Here is a 25654-nt window from a genome sequence, read left to right as displayed (position 1 = left end):
AATACTAAATGCTCATTTTTCACAATTCAGCAAAGTCCAAAACCATGGCCACACACCCTTCCATGTCTCTAAGAAATGACAATCCAAGAATCAGGGTAAGAGCACAGCTAACTCCTTTCTTCTTCTAAGCAGTTCAGAGACCTTATAAGAAACTGAAGTTTTATAAAACTGTAAATATATTTTAGCACACTGAACATTAATTTTGCTCACTGGCTTCTTTCTTAAAAAATATAAACTTTAAGTTAGAGTTATCTATTGCTACCAGCAGCAAGAGAAAAAATAGTCCTTTTGCCCATCAAAAACAACAGCCCACAAGATCCTGTCCCATATCATAAATTCGTGTTTCACAGATCGTTTACAAATTGGAGAAAACACAGGCAGTACCAGTATCTCACGCCTTTCTTCAACACTAACCCAGTCCTATCATTATAACAACAGAAGGAAACATCCAGAATGATACCCAGCTGCATCTCCTAAATATAAAGACACACCCTTTCCCCAAAGGAGAAACTTTGGTTGGGATTATCCATATTACCAACAAGTTTTATTTTCTCTAATTCAATACCAGCATTAACCTAATTCATAGGTTCCAAAAATAAATATTTTAACACTTTTTTAAACACAAATTCAGAACATAAACAAAATCCCCTTTTGCTATTTTTATTCATACCCTGTCATCCAGAATAATTCATAAGTCAAAAAGAGGCCTATGGAACATACTGCTCAACATTCACAAGGTTTTTTCTGGTTTTGTTTGATTACATCACTGCCTCATCCCTGGAACTGCTCAAGGCCAGGCTGGATGGGGCTCTGAGCAACCCGGTCTAATGGAGGGTGTCCCTGCCTATGGCAGGGGGTTGGACAATGGTTTCAAACTTCTAATACACATCAGATCATTCCACAGGGGCCCCAAATAATGCACAAAGAGATATTACACACCAGAGCCGTCTGTAGGCAAAACAGTTCCTCACATGATGCTGTTAAATAGACAGAATGTCTTAAGCATATTCATGATTTTTTCCCCCTTAACACACCAACAGAAAATTCTCATCTTCTTCCCCTTCCACAGTCTCTAGATACAACATACCAGCATGTTTTAGTCCATTTTTCATCGCAGCATTAGGAATGAGATTTTAACACAAAATTTCCATTTAAAAGCAAAATTATGTTTTAGTAGACTCTTTCTTCCTAAAGTTTACACTTTCTCTCTCTCCATGAAATTTAAAAATAATTTATTAAAAATCTCGAGGCCTACGCAAAACCCTTCCTTTACTCTGTTGAGACTCTCCAGTCCTGCCACCCTTCACCCAAGAGCTTTTACCACTCCACTTGAATGAGCTTCGTAACCATAGAGGTAACATTTGATTCAGAAGGGTTTTTTTTGTTCCTGTTCCGTGCATGCATGAGAATTTCACCAGATCACCCAGGTGAACTGGCTGAAATGCCACAGGGACAAGCCCACGACATTTGACTTAGGGAGAGCAAGAAGGAGAACCTGGTGCGGAGCAAGGTGGGATAGGAGTATCCACTCAGTGCTGGCTACATGGCAACTCAACTGGTAACATGAAGCCCTGTCCTTGGTAACTCAAGGCAAAATTCAGAAATCAGACTCTTGACTGGAAGTCATCTAGGATTACCACAAGAAACACTGCTTACAGAAACATCCATTTCTGGAATCCAGGCATCCAGATCTTGGGACAACTACTCTCTCAACCCTGAATCTTGCCAGAAATAAGCTTGTAATCATTTTCTTGCAAAAGCGAAGAACAGCCACTTCTTGGAAAAAAGGCCTGTGGAAAATAGTAACAAAAAAATACAGTATCAAAGGATATGACTTTATTTTCTATATCAAAAGTGGTTAAACCAGCTGACCAGAAAGTAGGAAAACCACTTTTTCTGCATCAAGAAATTCCAAATTCCACCCCTCCCCTCTCAGGTGAATACCCTAATCACTATGACAAAGACATGAAGACACAGCAGCTGTACCTGTGTCCTAGGCCAGAAATTCAACACAAAACACCCAGTAATTACAGCACTGGGACTGGAAAGAAAGAGAAGCTGCTGTTTACATGGCAAACGCTTCTACTTTTTTCTTAATTTTACTGAATTACTTCAATGCAAAATACCCTTCCAGCTGCTTTCCACAGGGATGGCTCTTCTGTAGCATTTATCTTATGTAAGATACATCCTTATGGAAGAGACTTAATACTATGAGCCACTTAAACTATTTTGAAAACCCAATACATAGCAATTATGCCAGTCCTCCATGAAGTTAAACACTGTAAGTCATGTCAGACACTTGACTAGACATTTAAAAAACTCCCAAAAAGACAACCCACCAAAAACCTTTCAGATAGGTGGCCAACTTGAAATTACTAAATAAAAATAATATTTTTAACAAAAATATTAGACAGAAATCTGGAAGAGATTCATAACAAAGGACAAGAAAGGAAAACAACCAGCCTAAAGTGCACATCTCCTAACCTGTTACTGCAGTAAAGGGCTGTATATAGAGATTTCTACTACATAATATTTTTGCCAAAATTACCTAGAGGCCAACCCACAATGCATCCAGATAACAAGAGCTGTTGAGCAGCTGAACAGGCAACTACTAGAAGCACAACTGAACTGTTTTGTACACTAAACACCAACTATTTTCTGTAACATTAAAGAAAACAAGACATTTGTTTGATTCAGCAAAGTCCAAAACCATGACTTTTTAGCAGATATATCTTCTCATACCTCTTTGAAGCATCAGGGAACCAAGGGTTCACTTACTACCAAACTGGCTAATGAAAGTTGCTGCTCCCAAGTAATTCAAAGTCAACAGGTGCCATGTTTTGATAAGAGGCAACATCTTCTGAGGGCCACATGGAACAGTAACACAACTGAAAACTTCACTAAATACTCCAAAATGTCCAGGCTCCTTAAGCAGTCCAAATAAAAGAGGTGTTTGGCACTGTTAGGTACTTCTGACAAAAGACTTAGGGAACCAATTTTAAGTTCTAACAAATAGTTCTATGGTTACAAGCCCAGAAGTATAACGTCTTCCTCCAGTAAGCACTTAACAATTTTAATTTTCACTGTGTTAAAATAGTGTTCTAAAATCAACTACAACTTTTGCAGGCAAGTGAATAATTCTTCAATTGCAGTATTTTTGGCTTCTTAACTCATTCTCAAGACTTAGTTGTACTATACTTCTGCACTCTATGACCCTTAGTACATCCAAATAGTCTAACAAAACCAAATTTCTCAATTTAGTTGGCTTGGCTCAGCAATCACTCTGGATCTTAATGTTCTTGTGCTTTATGTCCTTGTGAACTTTGTATTGTAGTTTGAGAAGCAATCCTAGCAGCACTGAGAACGTTGACAATGACAGAAATGAAAAGAGCAAATTTTCAGGTGGGGTTTTCTGCAGCCCATTAAAGGGGCAAAGGAATATACTCAGCAAGAGCACAGTCTAGCCTGCTGAAAAAGCCAACTCACAAAGCAGCAAGGTGATCCAAAGAGCCGACCAAATTCTTTGCTTGTTTTCAATAGGAGTATCAAGAATCTCGAAGCCTACACAGAGGAGAAATAAATTACCTAGATTTTTATCAACAGCATGTATAAATATGCATATATATGTATATGTTATATCTATGTCAAAGTATGCTGGACAGTATCTCAAAAGTCACCATCAAGTCTGGAAAATACTGATTTACTAGCATAGTCTTCTGCCAACAGACGATACAGAGAAATTATTATTATATCATCACTATCCACCAAGAAAAGCACAAGAAAATGATGGACATCTTGCCCCCTGTTTCAGAACTACACGATGGTTCATTGGCCTAAAAAGCCAGCTGTGGACTCCAAGAAGTTGCTCCCTCTAAAAATGAACTCTTCTATCATGTAAGAAACTTGCCTCTTCATTGCACAGGCTTTCGTGATTCTCTTTCCCACTCAACGAGTTCAATCTTTGCCCTAAGACCAGCAGAATGGTTTCTACAGGTTTTCCTAAACTACTGCCAAACGTCCTCAAGCTCAGGATTTTAATCTGTGCAACCAAATACTGGCAGAGCTACCAGGCTCACATAAATTAATAATGTGTCTGTATCAAAACCTGATTTCATAACTATTTATAACAGTTACACAGTTTGCTCCATTTGAAAAGCTGAAGTCATATATTCCTACATAAATAGGGCATATAGTTTATACTAAATAACCTTAGCAGGTTTCTCAGTTTTTTAATTGTGTAAGAAATTATCCATTCAAAATAGTTTCTAAGAAATGTACAGCATAGGAGGGAAGGTAACAGACGTTTGCAAAACAAAAATCTAGAAACATGGTAAAAAGTATATAATTTTACAAAATGGAAGAAAAAAATCCCATAAAAACTTGTCCAGTAAAAGCTTCTGTAAACAGGAAATTATTTACAAAATTTAATTAGAACAATTGATTAAAATAATATTTCCCATACACTGCTTAGCTTATTATTTAAATGAGCTACAAGAAAAAGTAATTCTTTAAAAAAAGGGAGCTGACTGGTCCTTTACTGCTCGGAAATCAAACCGAAGAATTATTTTTATACAAGAAAACGTATAGGTTTAATCTTCAATATGAAATAGTTTAGGTATAAATCCCATGTAGTTTGGTGAGACTCTTCACACCTTCCTCTGCTGCACACATTATTCTGCGACTCTCACTCCAATGTTCCTTCATAAATACACCAGAAACAAAAAAAGAAGGCACTAAATATATCCAGAAGTTTGAAAACGAAGCTGCGAAATGAAATTTGAGTTGCAGTTTCTGTCTAAACATGCTTAATTTAATTGGTGCTGATTACTTATATGCACATGACTAAACTCTTCTTTTCCAAATTTTTAAAATCTACACTTCTTGTTAAGCTGGTTAGTCAGCATCACCTTTCTGGTAGCAGTAGAAAGTGCTAGAGGTGGTGTAACAGAAGTTTAGAAGCATTTACGAGCCAAATTTCTAACCACTATTATTCTGTTCCGACAGAAAGGCTCTGCCAGTGAGTAATAACTGCACAGTTACTTCTATACCGAAGCATGACATTAATTTGATGTGCTGCTGCTTTGAGACGTCACCCTTCATTACTTCATCATTTGCTCTCATTCAAAAGCTTTATTTAGCAAATTTAAAAACTTTTAAAAATCTTCAAGTGCTCTCTAAGCAATATGCTACAAAAAAAGGCTTAAAACTTTGCCTTTTCTGAAGGCAAATCTGAAGATGAAAACTCTGTATAAACCCTAAAGATATCTACACACAAGCAGGAACTAGGGACAGTTTATCTCAATGTATTTTGTAATGATTAATGAAACATAACTTTCATTCTAATAGAGTCAACAAGCTTTTCTTAAAAGTGTTAACAAGAACTGGAAGACTGGAATCCACAGGCCTTGAATCAAGTAAAAATTTCCATAAATTCATTTTCTATATTGTAATCAATACTCTCTTTGCTGATATGCTTTCTTTAGAAATCTCAACTATCTTCACTTTTCTGTTTACTACCAAGGAATCTGAAACAGAACATCTCCCCCACACAAATGTCTGAAAAGTAAAAAAAAAAAAAAAACCCCAACTTTAATTTCTGTTTGATGATGGGGCTTTAACACCACCTTAAAAAGAACGTGATCTTAAGGAATCCCATGGAGCATAGTACATTTATACACAATATAGTTTATATGAAGAAAAACATTTTGTATGTACGTATATACACACGGACCCCACCCCCATTAAGAGTGGGGCTGAGGAAATTCCAGAAGTCACTCTGACAGCATTTCCAGGAAACAGTTTTATTTTGTTATTGTACAGCTGATATCACAAGCACTCCTCCCACCCCCTGTTGGGGTCCCTCCCCCCTGTCATGTGGCCCTGGGAGAGGGGCCCTGGGGGGAGACACGGCATTTCCCTGCCCCTGCTCAGCCTCGTTCCTCATTGGTTGCTTTGTGTTCCCCTGCGCGGGCAAGGACCCTCGGGTCCCGGGATTGAGCAGTTCCTCGGCAGAGCCCTGGCCACGCGGCTGGAGAAATAAACATCTCTGAAACATCTATCAAGAATCAGTCCATATATATTTCCTTTCCACGGGCCTCATTGTCTGATACATCGTGTTACAGTATCCCCACTGTAACAAATGGTAGAGAATTGCGGGCAAGACACCGATCCCTAAGGACAGAAAATTCGTGAGTAAAAACCACTCTAGATCTCTCTCTTCTCACCTTGGTTTGGATATTCTCTCTGGACTATGGAAGAATTGTGGGAAATGTAGCTCTCTGAACCACAGAAAGAAATGTATCTAGAAGTTAAAGGAATCCTTGAACAACAAAACAGGAAAGTACTTGTTCCAGGAGATCTAGAACAATTTTTTAAATGGTTTTTCAAAAATTTCTTTTATATTTCTCTAGACTTACTTTTTGATATTGAACCTCCTGGAACTATTTACGGGTGTTTTTGGTACAAGATCTGGGATGAGATAAAGGATCAAACAGAGCATGCACTAGTGATAGAACCTCTCTGTGCATCCCTTGTAATCAGCAAAGCTCTTGAGGAGCATTTGTACGGTCCCATTACCCCTAGAGCAGAGGATGGCTGTAATCTCGTGGCCGAGACTGCGCGTCAGCCATCCCAGGAGCACGGGACTGCAGCCATGCCAGCAGAAGTGCCTGTGCTGGATGCGCCCGGCCCCCTCAAGAGCGCGCGCCTCATTGCGGACCCCATCCCTGTCTCGGGGTCCCCTGCCGCACGACTGCGAGTGGGGGAGCGACGCCGCGGGTGCCATGGGCCACGTGCAGCAGAGAGGCGGCCCCCACGAGCAGCCAGGAACTGGGGGTTGGCGTGGAAACCCGCTCTGAGCACATGGCTCAGAGAGCCCTGTAGAGCCAGAAGCAGCGGCTTCCATAGCGACACGAGAAGCCACGCAGCGCCGAGCTGAAACGAGGCCGCTCTCAAAGCAGCGTGGAGCTGGCAGAGCGGAACTGCTCGCAGGGCGCGGGGCTGGCGGCGGTGGCAGCGCGGGGCAGCGCAGAGCCCAGACACGCGCCGGAGCAGCGCCGCTCGGAGGGCGCGGAGCAGCCGCAACGCGGGGGCCCGGCGGAGACATCGGTGAGGCAGCAGCAACGAGGGACAAGCAGCCACAACAAACACGCAAGCACGTGATAGGAGAAGTTGTAGCAACAAAAATCACAGGAACTGTGAAATGGTACAATGTCAAAAACAACTATGCATTTATAACACGAGATGATACAGGGGAAGATTCATCCACAGAACTACCATTAAAAGCAATAATCCTAAAAATTACCTGGAAAGTGCAGGAGATGGGGAAGTTATACAATTTGATATAGTGCAAGGAAAGAAGGGTTTACAAGCAGCAAATGTTACTGGGCCTGGAGGTATTCCAGCCAAAGGCAGCCGTTATGCACAAAATTATAAACAATATCCATCCCAGCAGTTTCCCTGCCCACAGCCTACTTTCCCCTTTTACCCTATACCCAATATGAACCTTTTCCTAAGTTTACCCCATCCCCAATTTACCCCTAATCCATTTTTCACCCCATGGCTTCCCTATACAATTCCCTTTCCCTGCAACTCCTCTCCGATGCCGAGGGGGGGATGAAGAGGGGGAGGGAAGAAATTAACTATTTTTGTTTAGCGTTCCAACAGGTACAAATGGAAGAAACCCTCTCCTGCCTCAGTTTCCCCACAAAGCATGCTCAGAGAGTCCTGTCTCCCTTCTGTCAGCCTTAAGATGTTCCAGAGAATCTGTTTGGACATTTAAAGACTCAGGAGGGTGGCTTGTTTTGTTTCGAAACTGTTCTTGTTATGTTTATCCAGTTGTTTTCAATGTTAAGTTCTAAATACCTTTTTTTAAAAAATAAAGTGGTGAAATGTTGGGGTCCCTCCCCCCTGTCATGTGGTCCTGGGAGAGGGGCCCTGGTGGGAGGCACGGCGTTTCCCTGCCCCTGGTCAGCCTCGTTCCCCATTGGTTGTTTTGTGTTCCCCTGCGCGGGCAAGGACCCTCGGGTCCCGTGATTGAGCAGTTCCTCGGCAGAGCCCCGGCCATGTGGCTGGAGAAATAAACATCTCTGAAACATCTATCAGGAATCAGTCCTTACATTTCTTTTCCACGAGCCTCACTGATTGATACACATGTTGCAACATCCCCCTTGGAACAACCCCCAACAACTGATCCATAACAATCCCCTTCTTCAGAGCATTTACTTCCATTTTGTTCACTCCTGAATACAGCAGACACCATACAAAATATTAGTTTCTCAAGGATACATGTTGCAGTGGGGATCCTGCAACACGCATATATCAAACCAGGAGTCCCGTGGAAAGGAAATATATATGGACAGACAGATTCTTGATAGCTGTTTCAGAGATGTTTATTTCTCCAGCCACATGGCCGGGGCTCAGCCCAGGAACTGTCCCAGTCACGGGACCAAGGGTCCTTCTGCCCGCGCAGGGAACACAAACCAACCAATGGGAACGAGGCTGAGCAGGGGCAGGGAAACCCCGTGTCTGTGCCCTCAGGGCCCCTCTCCCAGGGCTCCATGGCAGGGGAGGGACCCCAACACCTCACCCGTTTTATTTTAATAAAAGGAGAATGAAAACAACTGGATAAACATAACAAGAACAGTTTCAAAACAAAACAAGCCACCCTCCTGAGTCTTTAAATGTCCAATCAGATTCTCTGGAACATCTTAGGGCTGACAGAAGGGAGACAGAATTCTCTGAGCATGCTTTGTGGGGAAACTGAGGCAGGAGAGGGTTTAACTTCTTCCCTCCCCCTTTTCATCCCCCATTCGGCATTGGAAAGGGATTTTTGGGGAAACAATTGGCAAAAGCATGGTTTTGTGAGGGAAACCATGGATGAAAAAACGGATTGGGAATACACCGGGGGTAATAGGACATAGGGTAAAAGGGAAAGGTGGGATTAGGAAAGGGAAACTGTAGGGGGGGCTTACAATGGAGATATTGTCTAACATGACTACGATTTTTTGCATATATACTGCCTTTTACAGGAACACCATCAGGCCCAGTGACCTGCGATGCTTGTAACCCTTTTCTACCTCGTATAATTTTGAATTCCACTACCTCTCCATCTCCCAAGCTTGGGATGCATTTTTCAGGGTTATTCTTTTTAATAGCAGTTCTATGCACGAATATGTCTTGCTGGTTGTCACACCTTGTTATAAAACCATAATTTTGCTTAACATTATACCATTTTACTATCCCTAAGGTCTTAGTTACTATGATCTTTTTCCGAGTGGCTGCTGTTTTTTGTCTCGCTGCGTCTTTGCTCTCTCCTTCGGTCGCTCCCGTGTTGGAATTGTCGGGGCTGCTCGTGCCTGCGCGCTCTTCCCGGGGTCGCGTTCGGGGCTGCGTGGGCCGGGCCGGGCCGCGCCGCTCAGTTCTCCGTGCGCCGCCTCCTCTGGTCGCAGCTTCGCTGCCGATGCCGGGCGCTGCATCCACGTCTCGGCCGGGCCCCCGAGCGACGACCCCCCCACGCCCTGCTCCAGCGCGTGTTTCGGTTCGGCGCGGCTCCGTTCCACCGCCGCTGCCGCCCGCCGCTGCCCGCGCGCCGCCCCTCTCGGTCGGGCGTTCACGGGGCTCGCTCCACCACACGCTGCGCAGGGCCGGGCGGGCACCGCCGGGTCCCGCCGCTCCTCGCTCCGCCACCGACACTGCGGCTCGCGTGGCTCCGCCCGCACGCGGGAACTGCCTCGCTGCTGCTCGCAGAGCGCTCGGTGCACGTGGCCTGGGCCGCACGGTCCCTGCGCCAGGCTTCCCTTCGCCAGGACACAGCTGACACTGCTCAACAGTCTCAGTAACTAAATAATATTCACGAAAATATTCTTCCATCGGCATATATTTTGACTCCAGTATTAACTGTGTCCAAACGGTTTTCCAAAAGCCCTTGGTAAGAATTAAATCCCAAGAAACATAGAAAAAGTTCTTAAACAACCATGCCAGGAAGTGTTTCAGTTCTTTCTGAGCTTGAATCAAGCTAAAATTTACAAATCGTTGTTCAAGAATCGTTTTAAGTTTAAGATAAATGTCCATATGCGGCTCTGAGAGCCAAGAGTCTTCCCACGGTTCCTCCATAGTTTAGATACGGAATAGCAAAGCAAAACCAAGAAGAGGAATCCAAAGTTTCCAGGGTTTACTCACACAAATCAGTCGCTTAGGGATCGGGGATCGTTCTGCTCTCAATTCTCCAACATTTGTTGCAGTGGGGATCCTGCAACACGCATATATCAAACCAGGAGTCCCGTGGAAAGGAAATATATATGGACAGACAGATTCTTGATAGCTGTTTCAGAGATGTTTATTTCTCCAGCCGCATGGCCGGGGCTCTGCCGAGGAACTGTTCCAGTCACGGGACCAAGGGTCCTTCTGCCCGCGCAGGGAACACAAACCAACCAATGGGAACGAGGCTGAGCAGGGACAGGGAAGCCCCGTGTCTGTGCCCTCAGGGCCCCTCTCCCAGGGCTACATGGCAGGGGAGGGACCCCAACAGATACAGTTTTCAGTAACACTACATGGAAAAACTAAAGTTCTCCCAGTAATTCTCCTGCTCAGAAGTTTCTAGCATCATGAATTATTCTCCCTCATGATCCAGTACCATTTGAGAAAGCTCTACTGGCCTTTTGGTTTTGCTTCCCCCCCAGCCCCAGCAGGCAAGAAGAAACTAGGGAATACCAACACAGTCTGATCTCCTCAAAGTGGGTGCTACAACCAGAGATGATGTCATGAAACTAACTAGTTCTTATGCAATGAATTGAACAGCAGATAGTGTATATATATATATATATAAAAAGAAAAAAAAAAGAAAACCCACAACCAAAAAAAAACCAACCAACCAACAACCCCAGAATTTTTAGACTCCTCATTTCATTATGAATAAGCAGCTTTTGCAAAGAAAGGTACTGACATAACTTCTCTGTATCCCCAGCATAAAATAACAGTGAAAAACCCCAAGGTTTCAAATATATGTCAGTCTGCTTCAAAATCCACCTTGAATTTTTTTGAGCCTTTGAACTCTGCATAACCTCAAGGAGAGCCAAGGAATGGTTAAATGTGTTTCTTTTAGCATATTTTTTTAGTGCCTCCCTTGCTATAGGGAAGTATGTATGTTTTCTACTTATCTGTATATAGCAGGTGAACGGACATTTAAAGAAACTGCTGTTATCAATTATTTCAGCTGTTTTCTAAGGATGTTCTCTTTGGACAACATGTATTTAAACTACCATAGATTTCCACAATTGCCCAAAAGCTGAAAAGATCCAACTGTAGAAAAAACAACTAGAGACTCCTCCTAATTCAGTAAGCCTCACTTCTAATTCAATAAGAGCTGCAGCCTACCTTTGGACATTAATATCTCATTAAATGCTGGCTAGCACAGTCCTTCAAAGGAAGTAAAAGAGTCTGAAATAACACCAAAGACTTTATACCAATGTCAGTAAACAAAAATAAAAAATAAAATCAGGTAGGCTATTTAGAATTCAAATTGAAGTGACAAAAGCTTTGTAACAAAAATTAGTTCAAAGATTGGTATTGATACACCTGTGCTTCGATGGATTTAAAGCCAAATAGTTCAACTTTTTAATTTAAGAAGCCAAAAATTTAAGAGCAGTTATTTATAAAAGCTGCTATCAGCACACAAACAGGCACAGTCTGTAGGGCACAGTATGTAGGGCAAGCAACAGCAGTAATTGTAGATAAAAACAAACCACATTTGAATGATCATCTAACAAAATATCACATGGCGATTTTATAAGCAAAATCTCTGGTTAGGTGTCTAAATTCCAGGTTATTCATCCTCACACAAAATAAAGTATTCCCTGAAATCATTTACCCAACTACATGATTCTCACCTGCTCCTCTCCTCTATTTATCCACTTTGCTTCTCCCTTTGTCTTTACACTGAAGAGAAAAAAGCTTTCACATAATTCTTCAGTAAGACACACAAGGGTCTTCTTCACCCTGACTTTAATGTAATTGGTGCCAAATCAAGGTAGTTCAGAAAGCTAAATGCAGCTCCTCCATGCAATACAGAAGTGTCATATTTTCAAAACCACCAATTTTGAATCACATAAAAAAAGGGAAAACATCATTCTAAACCCACAGATAAGAACTTAGATTAAGCAAAAGAACTAACACTAACCCATATTTTTATTTTCTTGACACCATGAATAATGTAAGGAAATAAATAAGAACGTATCAAGAAATTTGCTGCAAATGAAAAAGCTTGAATGCCTATATGCAGTCATTTTTAGCCAAGTTTACTGGCTCCCACCACCTGGATGTCATGCAGAACTCTCTCAGAATGCCTAAAACAAGTTTTAACTTTAGGACAAAACTCCACAACCACACAATAACCATGTTTAGAACAAGGCCTCACTCACAATCTCACCTAAAACCTGGAGCACATAGGAATGAATGCAAAAAACCTTCAGCTGGCTTCATATGCCACCAGCTCAGGTCTCTGGTTCCCACTCTTGTGCTCCAAGGCTGCTCCCAGCCCACATTCCCTCTGGAAGCAGCACTGCTGTTCCGGTTTATGCTGCTGTCAGTAATTCCTCACAGACCTGAATCGATTCTGTGCAGAGCCACTGCTGCACAAGCACACAGCATAGTTTATCTATATGTAAATCCAAGACAATGCACAGTTGACTACACGCCGTTTGTTTGCTGTAATATCAAACCAGGCTCTCCCTAGTCTAATTACTGAATAAGCACTAAAGTATGAAGGACTCTGCTTTAAAGAACTCTAATTGTAAGACATATTACAAAGACTGATACAACAAGAAACCAAATTGGTAAAGTGAGAATAAAGCAGTCATTCACTTGAAGACGTTCAACAATGCATGCCAAGTATTTGGAGACATCAGGGTGGTGTAAATACAAAAGAGTGTGTTGGAAAGCACAGGGACACTTGTGAAGATACTTAATAAAGATACAAGTAAGACTAAGTCCATGTGCAGGAGGTAGCAGTTCACCATGTGACACTACACAAGACAATATGCAGTGGGTGCGAACTGGTCAAGTTCACCAGCCGAAACCACCACCTGCAGTTTGAAATGTCGGTGAAAAGGTCAGAAACTGTGCAGATGGCACAGAAATAGCAAATGGGATTGGAAGGAGTAATTAAGAAAAAAGTCTCTAAAGAATAGAAGTCACACAGAACAAACTTGTTTTCACAGTCAGGTGACTGCAATTACTCTTCCTGCCCTGATGACAGTTCACATTTAGCTGTGAAAATACTAAAAATACAAACCAAGTACCTGCAAAATTCAACGTTGTAATTTTCTTCCCCCTAGCTAGGGAAGTACTTTAAAGTATATCACAAAATTTCTCCATGCTTTTTTTTCAGTTCAATTACACGAAACCACACTGCAATACATCACAAAATACTCCTTTTTTTAGCTACTTCAAATCAAAGAGAGGGGAAAGACAGACACCTCCTCTTTCCAGCTATGTCTGCTATCAGAACTGAGAGTCACAAGTGAACAACAAGGCAATATCTCACTATGCAGGTTGCAAGACATTTAACTTTTTTTAACAGAAAGAAAGGCCCAACCTTATAATTCACTCAAAAAACTTTCAGTATTTGCCCCATATCATACAGCACTAGTATGACAGAAAAATCTCACCAGGAACTTATTAAACAAGATACTTTAACAAGGCATAAATTTTCCCAAACAGGAATCAAATGCCCCTCCCCTTTGCTCCTCTCTAACCATGATGCAAAATCCCTTCAGTCTAAGATTTCTTTTCCTAGTTTGTGATGCTTGAAAAGTTTCACTTATTTGCAAATTTGAGAACCATAATCTGGGTTTCTTGTTTGGTGGAGCTAAATGCTACTGGAACTAATGATGACAATGGCAAACTCTAAATTAAACCAGAGCAAACCTAAGCACAGAAAGATAATACAAAAAAGTTGTTAGAGAACCTGTTGCTTGCACAAACAGAAATTAATGATCTTCAGAACAGCTTCAGAGGGATGTTAACTTTACAGGGACAACAGCCCGTCAATCAGCTAAGATAAAACTTGAGCTTTTACAATGAAAAACTAGCAATTATTTATACGTTGCACAGTTGATTAACACTTGGAAAAGTTTTAAACAATCTGTTTATGAAAATTATTCTGAAATCACTTTAAAATAGTTATTTTTCACAATTATACTTCACTCAAACTCAAGTAAAAGTTGCAAACAGAGTAGGAAATTAAAAAAATGGACTGCAAGCATATTTAGATTTCTAGGGACAATTTTAAGTAAAATCTATAAAAGGAAGAACTAATGATTGAGGAAATGCAATTCCCACTGTAAGGTCAGGAAACAGATTATGTTGTTCTCAATTTGAATGAAGAGATTATGTTCATTGTTTCAAGGGGTGGCTACATGACTGTGAGGTCTCATATGGAAAAATGATTTCCCAATTTCTATTGCACAAACATATTAGTCTTATTTGAACAACAAACAAAATAATCATATTAAAACCAAGGCAAAATTTTTGCTAATTGTCGTCCGTTTCGTCCTGGTAAGTATTTGCACATTTTATTAGTTTAATAGCATCTATACATTTTCTCATGGCTATTATTAGCTCTAGTAGACCCCCACGGAAGTCATGATGGATACTTGCAAAAACCGGTACGTACAGCTTCTCCTCCAGACCACAAAAGTGTTGAAAAGCTCTTGAACTCAGTAAGACTCTTCCCTTTGTTCTCTCCTCTTCCCCTCCAAGGAAGGGTTTTTCTTTGTTACAGCAGCTACTCACAAAACTTCGAGATGTTTGTCAATTCTAACACAAATGATTTGCTGCAACTGCAGCTCAACTGAAACTTTGTGTAAAGACACAATTTACATTCTTTTGTTTATAGCACCACTACCCTTTGTATTTTTGGAAAAGACTGCTACAGCCAAAGCTTTTCTCTGTCAGTCTTGTTTCTCAACTCTTGCTTGTTCAAAACCAAGAAAAAAAGACACACACAGGTCATGTTAAAATTCACAACCCTAAGTATTTTGATTAAATTAATGAAGTGTTTAACTACCTTCAACATCACGGAGGAAAGTAGATGGAGCTGAACAAGGAAAAGACAGGACAAGTAGCTTGGGCAGCACCACGCTGCTGTAGCTCTTTGCTTCACTATGTGGGAAGAACATCCGCAAGTAGTCCGACATCCTAGAAAAAAATATATCCTGAAAAGCTTCCTCTCTGTAACTCCAAATATTACATACTGATTGATGATCTCCAAGCCTTTGTATCCTAGACAATTCTTCATTTCTGAAATCATGTGAATTAATGACAAACAGATCACTACCCTATCTGCAGCTCCATGAGGATGTGAGCAAAAGGATGATGCCACAGCACACAGTGGTTTCCCTCAAATACTCTGCTGGTAAAGAGACTGAAATGTTTTCTTGGTCTTGAGGGAAAGAAAAAAAGTCAAAACCTCAAGTGAAATAGTTTTTATACTTAGTTCATTATCCTTTATATCTCTTTTCACTATTAAATATTTTAAAGAAAGACTAGTGGAAGTCAGAGATGATTATCTCTAGATTAAGGAGTTTATACTTAACTTTGTCAGTGACTGGATGGTCACTACTGTTTTGATATGGAAGGTGACAGTGGTGGTGTCCTGACTCAAATTAACAGTTCTGGCTTTGACATCTTGCACTGAGGGGTTGTGCATGTGTCCATTGAGCCGAGTGTCCAAAAATTTTTGGCTATCACCTCTTATGCAAATGCATGCTGCTCTAGCCTCTGCCCTCTTCTATGCTGCCAATTATTGCATAGAGCGTCCCTCTCTGCCTGCAAAGTAGTTCAAGTCTCTGAAGGGTTGGCCATTAGTAACTCTTGTCCACCACTTCAATTTTTGTTGCTACAGCTGAAGCAGCCATGAAAGAACGCAACAGACTGAAAATGTTTACAATATGCATGTTTCTGTGCCTCTTACACCGAAATATTTTCTAAGACAATGATGTTAGTTCCGAGTCAGTGGTTGGTTAATGTGGACATCAATGTGTACACTTAGCAAAAGGAATTTTCCATTTCAACCAAGTCTTGAATCCCATTCGACAGAGGTGTGTTTTGAGTTTCCCGCTCTTCTCTTAAATGTGTGTGCCACCTGGAGTTCTTCCATTAATCTTGAAAATTTCCAAATCAGCATGCATTAAACCTCAACACTGCCATGGATCTCCACGATAACCCACTTGATCTTTCCCTGTGCTATCAAAGGCCTCTAATGCTACTGTGCATCAACACAGAATATTTCAGCTGGAAGGAATCTTCTAATCCAACTACGTGATCACTTGATCACTGACCAAAAGTTCAAGTATCTTGTTAATGGCACAAACTGCCTTCCAACTATTGACACTTCAGTGATAATTCACATAGTTCACTCCTCAATAACCCCTTACAAGGGACACTGACAAGCAATTACTCAGTCTTTCAAACACAGTAAAAATTAAATATCCCACTAATCAAATAATTATCTTTACAAAAAGATATTGTCTTGCCTTGTATTCACTTCTTTTGAAGATATTTCAGATGGCTTTCAGAAGACCAAGATAATGTTTCCCTAGTCTTCCCAGAAATCATTTCTTGCAATTAATGAAGTACATTTATCAACTTCTTATTCTCTTACTGAGCTTCTTTAGCACTTTAACTAATTTGAAGATTCTTCACAATCCATCAGTGACTCCAGCCAAGCTGATCTGTTCGCCTTACTGCTCGCAACAACCACTCTTTCAATTTGCTTCTATGTATCACCCAGTATCAGTCAAAAAGTATCATCCTGGTATGAAAGTGGGTACAAGGTTCTTCCACATTCTGTATTTACTTTAATCCACAAGTTAAGGCCTCAGGTTCATGCGACTTACTTGACAGAAGGCTATTCCTAGAAGACTGGATCAAGCACAGTGCTGGGGAGAAGTTCTTGGGGTTTTGCTGGAGAGCTGGGGTTGTTCAGCCTGGAGAAGAGAAGGCTCCCAGAAGACCTTAGTGAACCTTCCAGTACTGAGAGGTTACAGGAAAGCTGAACCAAAGCATGGAGGGATTGGGCAAGGATAAATGGGGTAAATGGTTTTAAACTGACCGAGGGCAGGTTTACAGCAGGTATTTGGAAGAAATTCTTTACCGTGAGGTTGGTGAGGCATGGCATAGGCTTCCCAGAGAAGCTGTGGATACCCTATCCTGAGAAGTGTTCAAGGCCAGGCTGGACGGGGCTTTGAGCAACCTGATCCAGGGGAAGCTGTCCCTGCCCATGGCGGGGGTGCTTGGAACTGGATGATCTTTAAGGTCACTTCCAACCCAGACCATTCAGTGATTCTTTGAACATTAGACATTACAAGATGTTTATCTACTATATTTGCTTCTACTAGTTTTCTTTCAGTTTTTGGGGTTTTTTTTGAATGCATAAAAAAATTCTACCTTTAATATTTTAACCTACACAGTCTGTAGCAGACACAGAACATAATCCCAGTTAAACTCCTTCCACTGTTCGCATAAATACAGATTTTAGAAAACACACTTCTTTAGTACTTCTAACTTACAGTTTTCTGTTCTTCAAAAAACAAACAAAAAATCCCCAAACAAAATCCAATACACCCCCAACAAAACAGCAACTTCTATCTTAACTAAATCCCAAACAACACCGGTACACAGAACTCAAATCAAAGAACTGAAATGGAGAAGTCCCCATACCTGTCCTTGATTTCTGCCAGTTTATATTGCTAAGGAAGAATGAGAGCAAATGAGTCAAAAAATGGCACAACAATAAGGATGATGATTACAGTAAGCTGGAAACTACTATTCCCACATGGATAATGCACAGCAAAGAGTAGTTTCCCCCTCACCAAACCTTCATTCTGCACAGAACCACTGAAGCACTTCAAAATTTAAGAGTAGTTCCTCTGCATTCCCCATTCAAGTGACCAGAAAACACATATGAGGTTCATGACATTCATCTGCAAGAGGAATCCAGAAGTATTTGGATGGACCTAACTGAACAAAACAAAGCTGCTGATAAAGGCACAGCTCTGATCACTGGGGATGGAAAGCAGATGGCAGAAGGGAGAAGCAACTGTTATTCAGCATTTACTGATCTGTGAATAATTTTACCTACCCAACATATCAGCCTTGAGAAATGCTAGTGAAAATCAGCACCATTACCTGTGCAGCTTCCACTAGCAAGGAAAAACTCATCATTTTCATTCTCAGCAAGTGTATCCAAATGGACAAATAGAATATTGTAGAATTTTAGATTTACAAAACTGCTTTATGGTTTCTGTACAAGTAATAAAGAATGTGATACAGCATGAAGCAGGATGTCAGGTAAAAGGTTTTTTATTTTGCTATGTCAGTATAAGAGGAAGGAAATAGTAAAAGGCTAAAGCCAGAAACAAAATGACAAAAGAAATTAAAGAGTGAAAGAACACATGAAGAAAAAGATTAATCCACAATAAGCATTCCTGCTTGTAAGGTCAGCAAATTTTGTTTATTTACATTTGCTCCTATACTTACTACATTTTTTTGAATACAATTCATAAGTCCTTGGGCTTGGGAAGGTGCAAAAAGTTCCTTGTGGACTTAAACTGCGGCACACTACAAGAATCCTGGGGGAGAAAGTAATTTCTACCTTCAAATCCAAACAAAGTTTTTAAAAGAAACTTAGGAAGCTGTATCAATCAAATATTTGAGGGCAAAAGGCTTAAAAATGGCATTTTTTTTTTCTTCTGGAGAGTTACATTTTAATCTACACTTAATTCTACTTCTATTTCACCTGAATAAAACATTTTTATCTCTAAGTGTAACAACTAAGACTCAGTACTAAATACATATTACTTCTCATAAAACCTATGCGGAGTGTGTACGTACCTTTTCAAACTGAACCAACTGCTTTGCATAAATTCAAAACTAATTATTTTACCATATTCTGATAAAAAACAGGTACTGAGAGAAATACGAAATGCTCATGCAAGTTAAACAAATGGTTTCAACTGAACATTTCAAAATTATTTTATGCAGTTTCACTTATAACTGCTTTAACAAAATTAACCACAAGTTTTAGAGTTTAGATTATTACAGCCTTGAAAAAGCAGCTTAATTCACACATACTGTTCTTAAAGATGTGGATTTGACACACAACACCAGCAACTGTTCCAATGAAAAACAAATCCACGACCTACTGCATGACCTACATGAATGCCAACTCCTGTGGGCCAGCAGTGTTTGCTGGACACACAGCTGTCCTCCAGCCTGCTGCTGGAAGAAATTCCAACTGTGGCATGGAGAACATCCACTGAGGGGTACCTGGATACTGGAAGCATCTGACACCACAGTTACAAGGATGGTGTGAGGAGTGTTTCCACCGGAACTGGGCCCTGAGGTTACTGCAGCTACTGTTCCAGCTGGGGCAACCCCTATTCCAACCCCACTGGCTTCCTGACCAAGGTTCACATGCATCATTCCTCTGATCTTCTGCCAGGACACTTCATTCATGACTAGGAGGACACAAGGAATGCTCATTCCTCATAGAAAGAGGAATTCCTCATAAAAAGAAAAACTCTTGATAACATAAAAGGTTTTCCTACATATCTTTAAATAAGTAGCTCTTATAATTAGGATTGGGGAAAAAAAAAAGTCTAAGCAATACAAGAACAATATTTACCAGTAAGTATGTTTACTGACTTAAACCTTAAATACCACTGCTAAACTAAGACTCTAAAAGAAAAAAAGTACCACAGAGTGTTTTACAAAACAATATATTAAAGTGGTAATGCTTCATACATTATAAATGCTTGCCCACGTATTTCCTTGCTAAAACAATCAAAATATAATTTTTGATCACAAAGGCAGCAGTTTCTTTTACATTATTACTCAGCATGATGTGTAAAACCACTAATTCTGTTCTACTGCAATGTCTGATTCTATAATTAGTAATGTAACAAAATAGCACAGAAAACTAACTTCTCTATCTGAACTACATCTCACTCTTACACCCCAGCCTCAGTTGTTCTTTCAAATGTGTTGAGTCACATAACATTCTAACACAGTAATTGATATTAAACATCTCTAACCCAAACAACAGTACATTTGGGGGTCTTCACAAAATAAAGATTTCAGACTCAGATTAAAATTAAATTTGTCAGCTCACTTGTGAAACATTTAAGACTTGGCTTAAAACAACTATAAATGACAACAGCAAAACACTCTGGTATCGACAAAATCCTCTCAGGAAAAAAAATGTCCCTGCCTGAAATGAACACCCACACTTAATGACCTCCACACATTCTTAATCCACCATAACTGATATATTATCAACTTTTTAGTATGTGAATGGACATAAATAAAACCCAAAACACCACCTACAATCTAAAACAAGTACCTTAGAAAAAAATTTCAAGTCCAAGAAATGTCTTATTTTTCATGCTAAAGGAAAGCATTAAGTCCAATTAAAATCTAACATATGTGGATAGATATTTAATCAGAATACAAGTTAGATCTCAAATATAGACAAAATAAGCCAGTCCTTTAATCCCTCTACACAATTCTACCTTATTCACTGAGTCTTACAGATCACCAAATGTCACATCTTTAAGGAAATATGCAATATATAGACAGTTACATGGTGGCAGTATTTTTTTATAATCTTGAACAATGTTGGTTTTGTGAGTAATGCAAGATCTAAAGCTACTTGGTCTTATCAGTACTTTTACAGTAGATATTTGCTTATTGTCAAAATACTGTAGTAAAATGAGTTCTGCAACTTCTTCAGACTACATTATTAAGTCATCATTGTACCATGTCAGAACTTAAATTTAAGCAAGATATATCATAATGGAGATAAACAGAAAATACTTGAAAAATATGAGTCAAGCCTTATTTTTAGGTCAACTACACAAAGTCATTTCCAGCAAGTCTAGCTTTGTGTTTAATCAATACACACACGTGAAGAGTTATGGAACTTAATGCAGCTTTTAAAAACTCACTTCCTCTTTGAAGAGATTTATGACCAAATTCTACATGAAACTTCATATCAGTCATGCGAAATGTATATGACTAGATCAATCCATCACACAAAATTCTTCCTGAGAAAACATGGATGAAATCTAAGAGCAAAGTTATGAGCATAGGTCTGACACAACTCCACTTATTTCCACTAGGATTTACATACTGAAAGCATTATATGGAGAGACAGACAACCAGACATATTACTTGTAACTGAGACCTTTGCCAATACCTTAATGAAGCAAGAGGTAACCTATCCTGGCATTGTATGAAAAATTGAAGTAATCATAACTAGAAACCATACACCAGATTACTTAGACCAATGTACATAAATATTTGTTGTCAAAAAATAAGCCTGCCTAGAAAGGCTGTAGATGTGTTTTTAGCACAGCCTGCAGAGGACAGAGGATCATATCACCACTCTAGCTTAGTGCAAATAGATGCATATGCAGAGCTGGCAAAGAAGTCAAATGTAGATTATTACTGAGATACTTTTGCTACAAAGTTCTGCATTTCCTTCTCAACTCCTAAGATGGTCGTCATAACCTCCTCAGATGTATTTCCTCACATACCTACAACTGCTCTTAAATAACCATGTTTAGAAAAAAAAAATCTGTCAAGCAATAATGAAATATAATCTTCAGAGATAAATAGTCTTTATTTGTAAGCTAAACATTTCACATACCAGCTCTTGCCTACTATTCTAAAAGCCACAGCAGGTATTCTGAGTGAGATCCAAACTAAATCTTGCTTTAAAGTTTCCGCATGCAAGATATAAATTTTATACAACTTGTTTGAAATGACACTGAAGCAGCTAGAACCGAATCCTTTACAGGTTTTCATGTAATTTAAAATGCTTTTCCACTATATGACTGTGAAGTGCCTCCAACTTTATTACTAACAACACTACAAAATTGGTATTATTTGTTATAGGAGCTTTCAAACAAAAGATTTCTTGCCCTGTTTCCAAGACAAATGCCTGGGCACTGGCTTTATGGCAACACTAGAATTGTTGCATTATGAGGAACAAGCAAGACAACAGTTATGTTATGGGTGGGGAAATCCCAATTAAGTGAGGCAAACATCTGCACCTGAATTATTTGAAGAGAAAGAAGATTGATAACTCTCTTACATACCTACACTTTTGACACAATGAAGCATTTATACATCATGTCTACTATCTTATGTTGGTTCCTCTGTAGAGTTTCTATCAAACTTTAAAGAAAATACAATGCATTAATGCTTGTTTTACAGGAAATTCTCAACACAGAATTTAACATTCAGGAGAATTTAGGTTTCTTTTTAGAACAATATACAGTTAATTTTTATATATTCCACATTCAAAAAAAAAGCAGGAAGACATACAAGCAGGAATTCAAACCCTCTACTGGCTTACTTGCTTCTGTGTATAAAAACTTGGTCTAATAATTTTAGGGTTTTGGAAACCACTGTACAAAGAAAAAGATGAAATTATCAAGGAGAATGCTTCTACACATGTTGATTATTCAGTGCACACTCACATATTAAATCAAGGGGAGGGGCAATACCTAAAAGTGAACTAGAAAGGGCTGTTTAAAAATCAGATCTAGTTCACAGGATTCAGCAAGCTGATGTTTTGTTCATGTACTTGCCCTACACATCTGCAACATCTGGCCCACCAAGAACATTGCAGAGAAACACCCAAGGAAAACAGCTACATAAAGCCTTCCGTGTACTTCACAATCCAGTGTAACACTTAATATATACTGTCATAACAAGAGGCATCTTTTCATAAAAAGACAGGCAAGCCCAGCTCTTAGAGCCAACTGCTTGCACTATTAGCTCAGTTATGATACCAGATACAATTACAATTGCCTCAGCAGTGTGCCAACACCCTTAACACAGAAGAAAAAGATTCAGTACAGAGTGATACTACATGGAAAAAAAACCCAAACAAACCATTCTTACTAATGCACAGAAAATACTATTCAAATAACATGGCCTTTCCTATGTGCAGCAATCACATAATAAACTGCAGAATGTGCATTATCAAGCAGTTTCTCACATGCGTTTGCCTATTAACCATTCTGCTGGGCCAAATTCCAAATTTTCAACTCTTTGAACACTTCAGAAAACTGTCAGGTGATTTGCTGTCATTTCCACACATATAACCCAAACTACACCACCACTAAATTAGCATTTCCCTTTTTATTCGAGTTTCCTTCTCCCACTTCCCTAGAGTATTTATATTCGCATTGACACAGAGTTGTTGAGCAAAGTAGGCAACATTTCCCTCAGCTTCCCAACAAAACTGCGACTGTTGTTAACATCTGGTTTTAAACCTAGACGTGACTAAATGTAACAAAATGCTATGCAAAACTATGCTTTACATGTAAAAATGGTAACGTGGCATAGTAATTATATTTCGAATGCATTCGTATCCCACATACCTGAAGAGCAACACCATCAGCTTACTGCAACTACGAAGGCCTGATCTCTCAGTGGAGATGCAACAAAGAGAAAGTAAAATGAACCTCAAAGTACTTTGCTAACATGTGGAGTATAAGTGAATATTAGGCGATTTAAGAAGTTTTACCGATTCTAATTGCTCAGAAAAAATCATCCCGAAATCAGGTGGTAAGAACCTCTTTATCACATCTCAAACACGCTGCACATTTTGGTATTAAGCCATCTTGCTACAAACTGTAAACCAGAAGAATAGAAACCGTCCCAAATATATTAATTTTTTCTCAAGGAAATAGGAGTCTGACCTTAGGAAATACACGAAAGAAAACAATGCCAAAACAAAACCCAAAAATCTTTGCACAATAACTGCCACGGAGATTAACCCCAAACTGTTCGCTGTACGCACGACCCACTCAGGACAGGAGGCATTTTCCTCAACTTTTTGTTATTGTGGTCTGCACAGGCACGTTTGAAGCAGAATCAAACCCTACCGCTTCATTGTGTGCTACCAGCTACCGAAGGCATTTGGCCTTCTCGCTGCACTCTCAGGAAGCGGTTATTATCTTTAAGAGCACTAAAAAAAATAACACAAGTTTTTCGTACGTTCGAACAAAGCCCGTGTGATCCCAGCCACGCAATGGCCCGTGGGGTCCGAGCGCCGCCCCCGTCTCCGCTCCCCGCGAGCCGGAGCCCATTGTAGCCCCAGCGCTGCGTCCGCCCCCGTCTGCCCCGGGCCCCCGGCGCTCTCCCGGGCACCAACCCGGCCCCGCACACGCCGCCGGGCCGGGGGCGGCTCCCCCCGAGCCCCTCCGAGAGCACAATGCCGCCCCTCCCTCCCTCCCTCGCTCCCCCGGCGCCGCCGCCCCTCACGGCGCTCGCTCCGTCCCCACCTCGGCGCCGCTCCCGGGCGGACACAAAGGCGGCGAGGCCGCCGCGCAGGCCCCGCGCCGCCCGGTGACCTGCCACAACATGGCCCCCTCCCTCCTCCTCCTCCTTCTCCTCCTCCTCCCTCTCCCTCCCTCCCCCTCCCCTCCCTCGGCGCGCAGCCGAGCCCGCAGACAAAAGGGGGCTGGAAGAAGGGGGGCCCGCCCGCCCGCTCCGTCCGCCCGCGGCCTTCCCAGTGCGGCGCCGGCCCCCCAGGGGTACTCACGGGCTGGCTGGCGGCGATGGAGCCGGAGCGGCCGCTGGGACACGCCTGCTCGCCCGCCGGCCCCTTCCTCCTCCTGCCGCTCCCGCTGGGCGCCGCTCCTTCCTGCCTCCCCTCCCGCCCGCCCGGGGCTCACAACAACATGGCGCGGAGGGACAGGGACAGCGAGAGCGCGGCTGAACCTCCCCGGCCGCTCCCCCCGGCCGCCGCCGCCGCCGCTCGGCCCCGCCGCCCCTGCCCGCCCCGGCCCCGCCGCGCCTGCGCGCCCCGGCCCGGCCCGCGGGGAGGCGGAGGGAGGAGGCGGCGGCCCCCGGCCCCTTCCGCCGCGCATGCGCCGCCCGCCGCCCCTCAGCGCGGGCACCGCTGGAAGGCGATGTCCTCGTCCGTGTGCATGTCCTTCCCACCGCGAGACGGGGCTAGCGTTTGTCTGTGTGTGTTTGTGCTCACTTTCATTTGCTGTGTCCAGTTCTGGGCTCCTCAGTGCAAGAAAGACACTGGAGAGGGTCCAGCAGAGGCCACAAAGATGATGTGGGGTCGGGAGCATCACCTGTATGAGAGGACACTGCAGGAGCTGGGCCTGTTCAGTCAAGGGAAAACAGAGAGGGGATCTCATTAATGCATATAAGAATCTCAAAGGCAGGTGCCAAGAGGATCACAGAATCATAGAATATGCTGAGTCGGAAGGGACCCATCAGAGTCATCAAGTCCAACTCCTGGCGCTGTACAGGACATCCCAAGAGTCACACCATGTGCCTTAAAACATTGTCCAAATGCTTCTTGTACTCTCTTAGGCTTGGTGCTGTGACCACTGCCCTGGGGAGCCTGTTCCAGTGCCCAACCAACCTCTGGGCAAAAAACCTTTTCCTGAGGTGTAATCTAAACATCCCCCAACTCAGCTTCAAGCCATTCCCTTGGATCCTGTCACTGGTCACCAGAGAGAAGAGACTTGCCCCTCCACTTCCCCTCATGAGGATGTTGAAGACTGAAATGAGATGTCCCCTCAGTCTCCTCCAGCCTGAAGTGCCTGGCACCTGGATG

At 41.6% G+C, this 25654-nt stretch overlaps 1 protein-coding gene across 8 annotated transcripts in view; it reads right to left on the bottom strand.

Moving 5' to 3' along the window:
• The window catches only part of PUM2 (pumilio RNA binding family member 2), a 78637-nt gene extending 53912 nt beyond the window's left edge, over nt 1-24725 (bottom strand). For 4 of the 8 annotated variants that reach the window (XM_032104063.1, XM_032104069.1, XM_032104070.1 and 1 more), the window contains exon 1: nt 24360-24378. Coding sequence is in view for 1 of the 8 variants with exons in the window: in XM_032104067.1 (XP_031959958.1) it covers nt 1657-1668 (12 nt within the window). In the remaining 7 variants the exon portion in view is untranslated. Of the gene's footprint in view, nt 1-1656; nt 1791-24359; nt 24382-24619 lie in introns of those variants that run through there. The other 4 variants (XM_032104067.1, XM_032104068.1, XM_032104061.1 and 1 more) reach the window with 4 other exon arrangements.
• Between the last annotated feature and the right edge of the window lie 929 nt (nt 24726-25654).

Source organism: Corvus moneduloides, chromosome 3, assembly GCF_009650955.1.
Source record: "Corvus moneduloides isolate bCorMon1 chromosome 3, bCorMon1.pri, whole genome shotgun sequence".
Lineage (NCBI taxonomy): Eukaryota > Metazoa > Chordata > Aves > Passeriformes > Corvidae > Corvus > Corvus moneduloides.
This window is presented reverse-complemented; position numbering and strand designations above follow the sequence as displayed.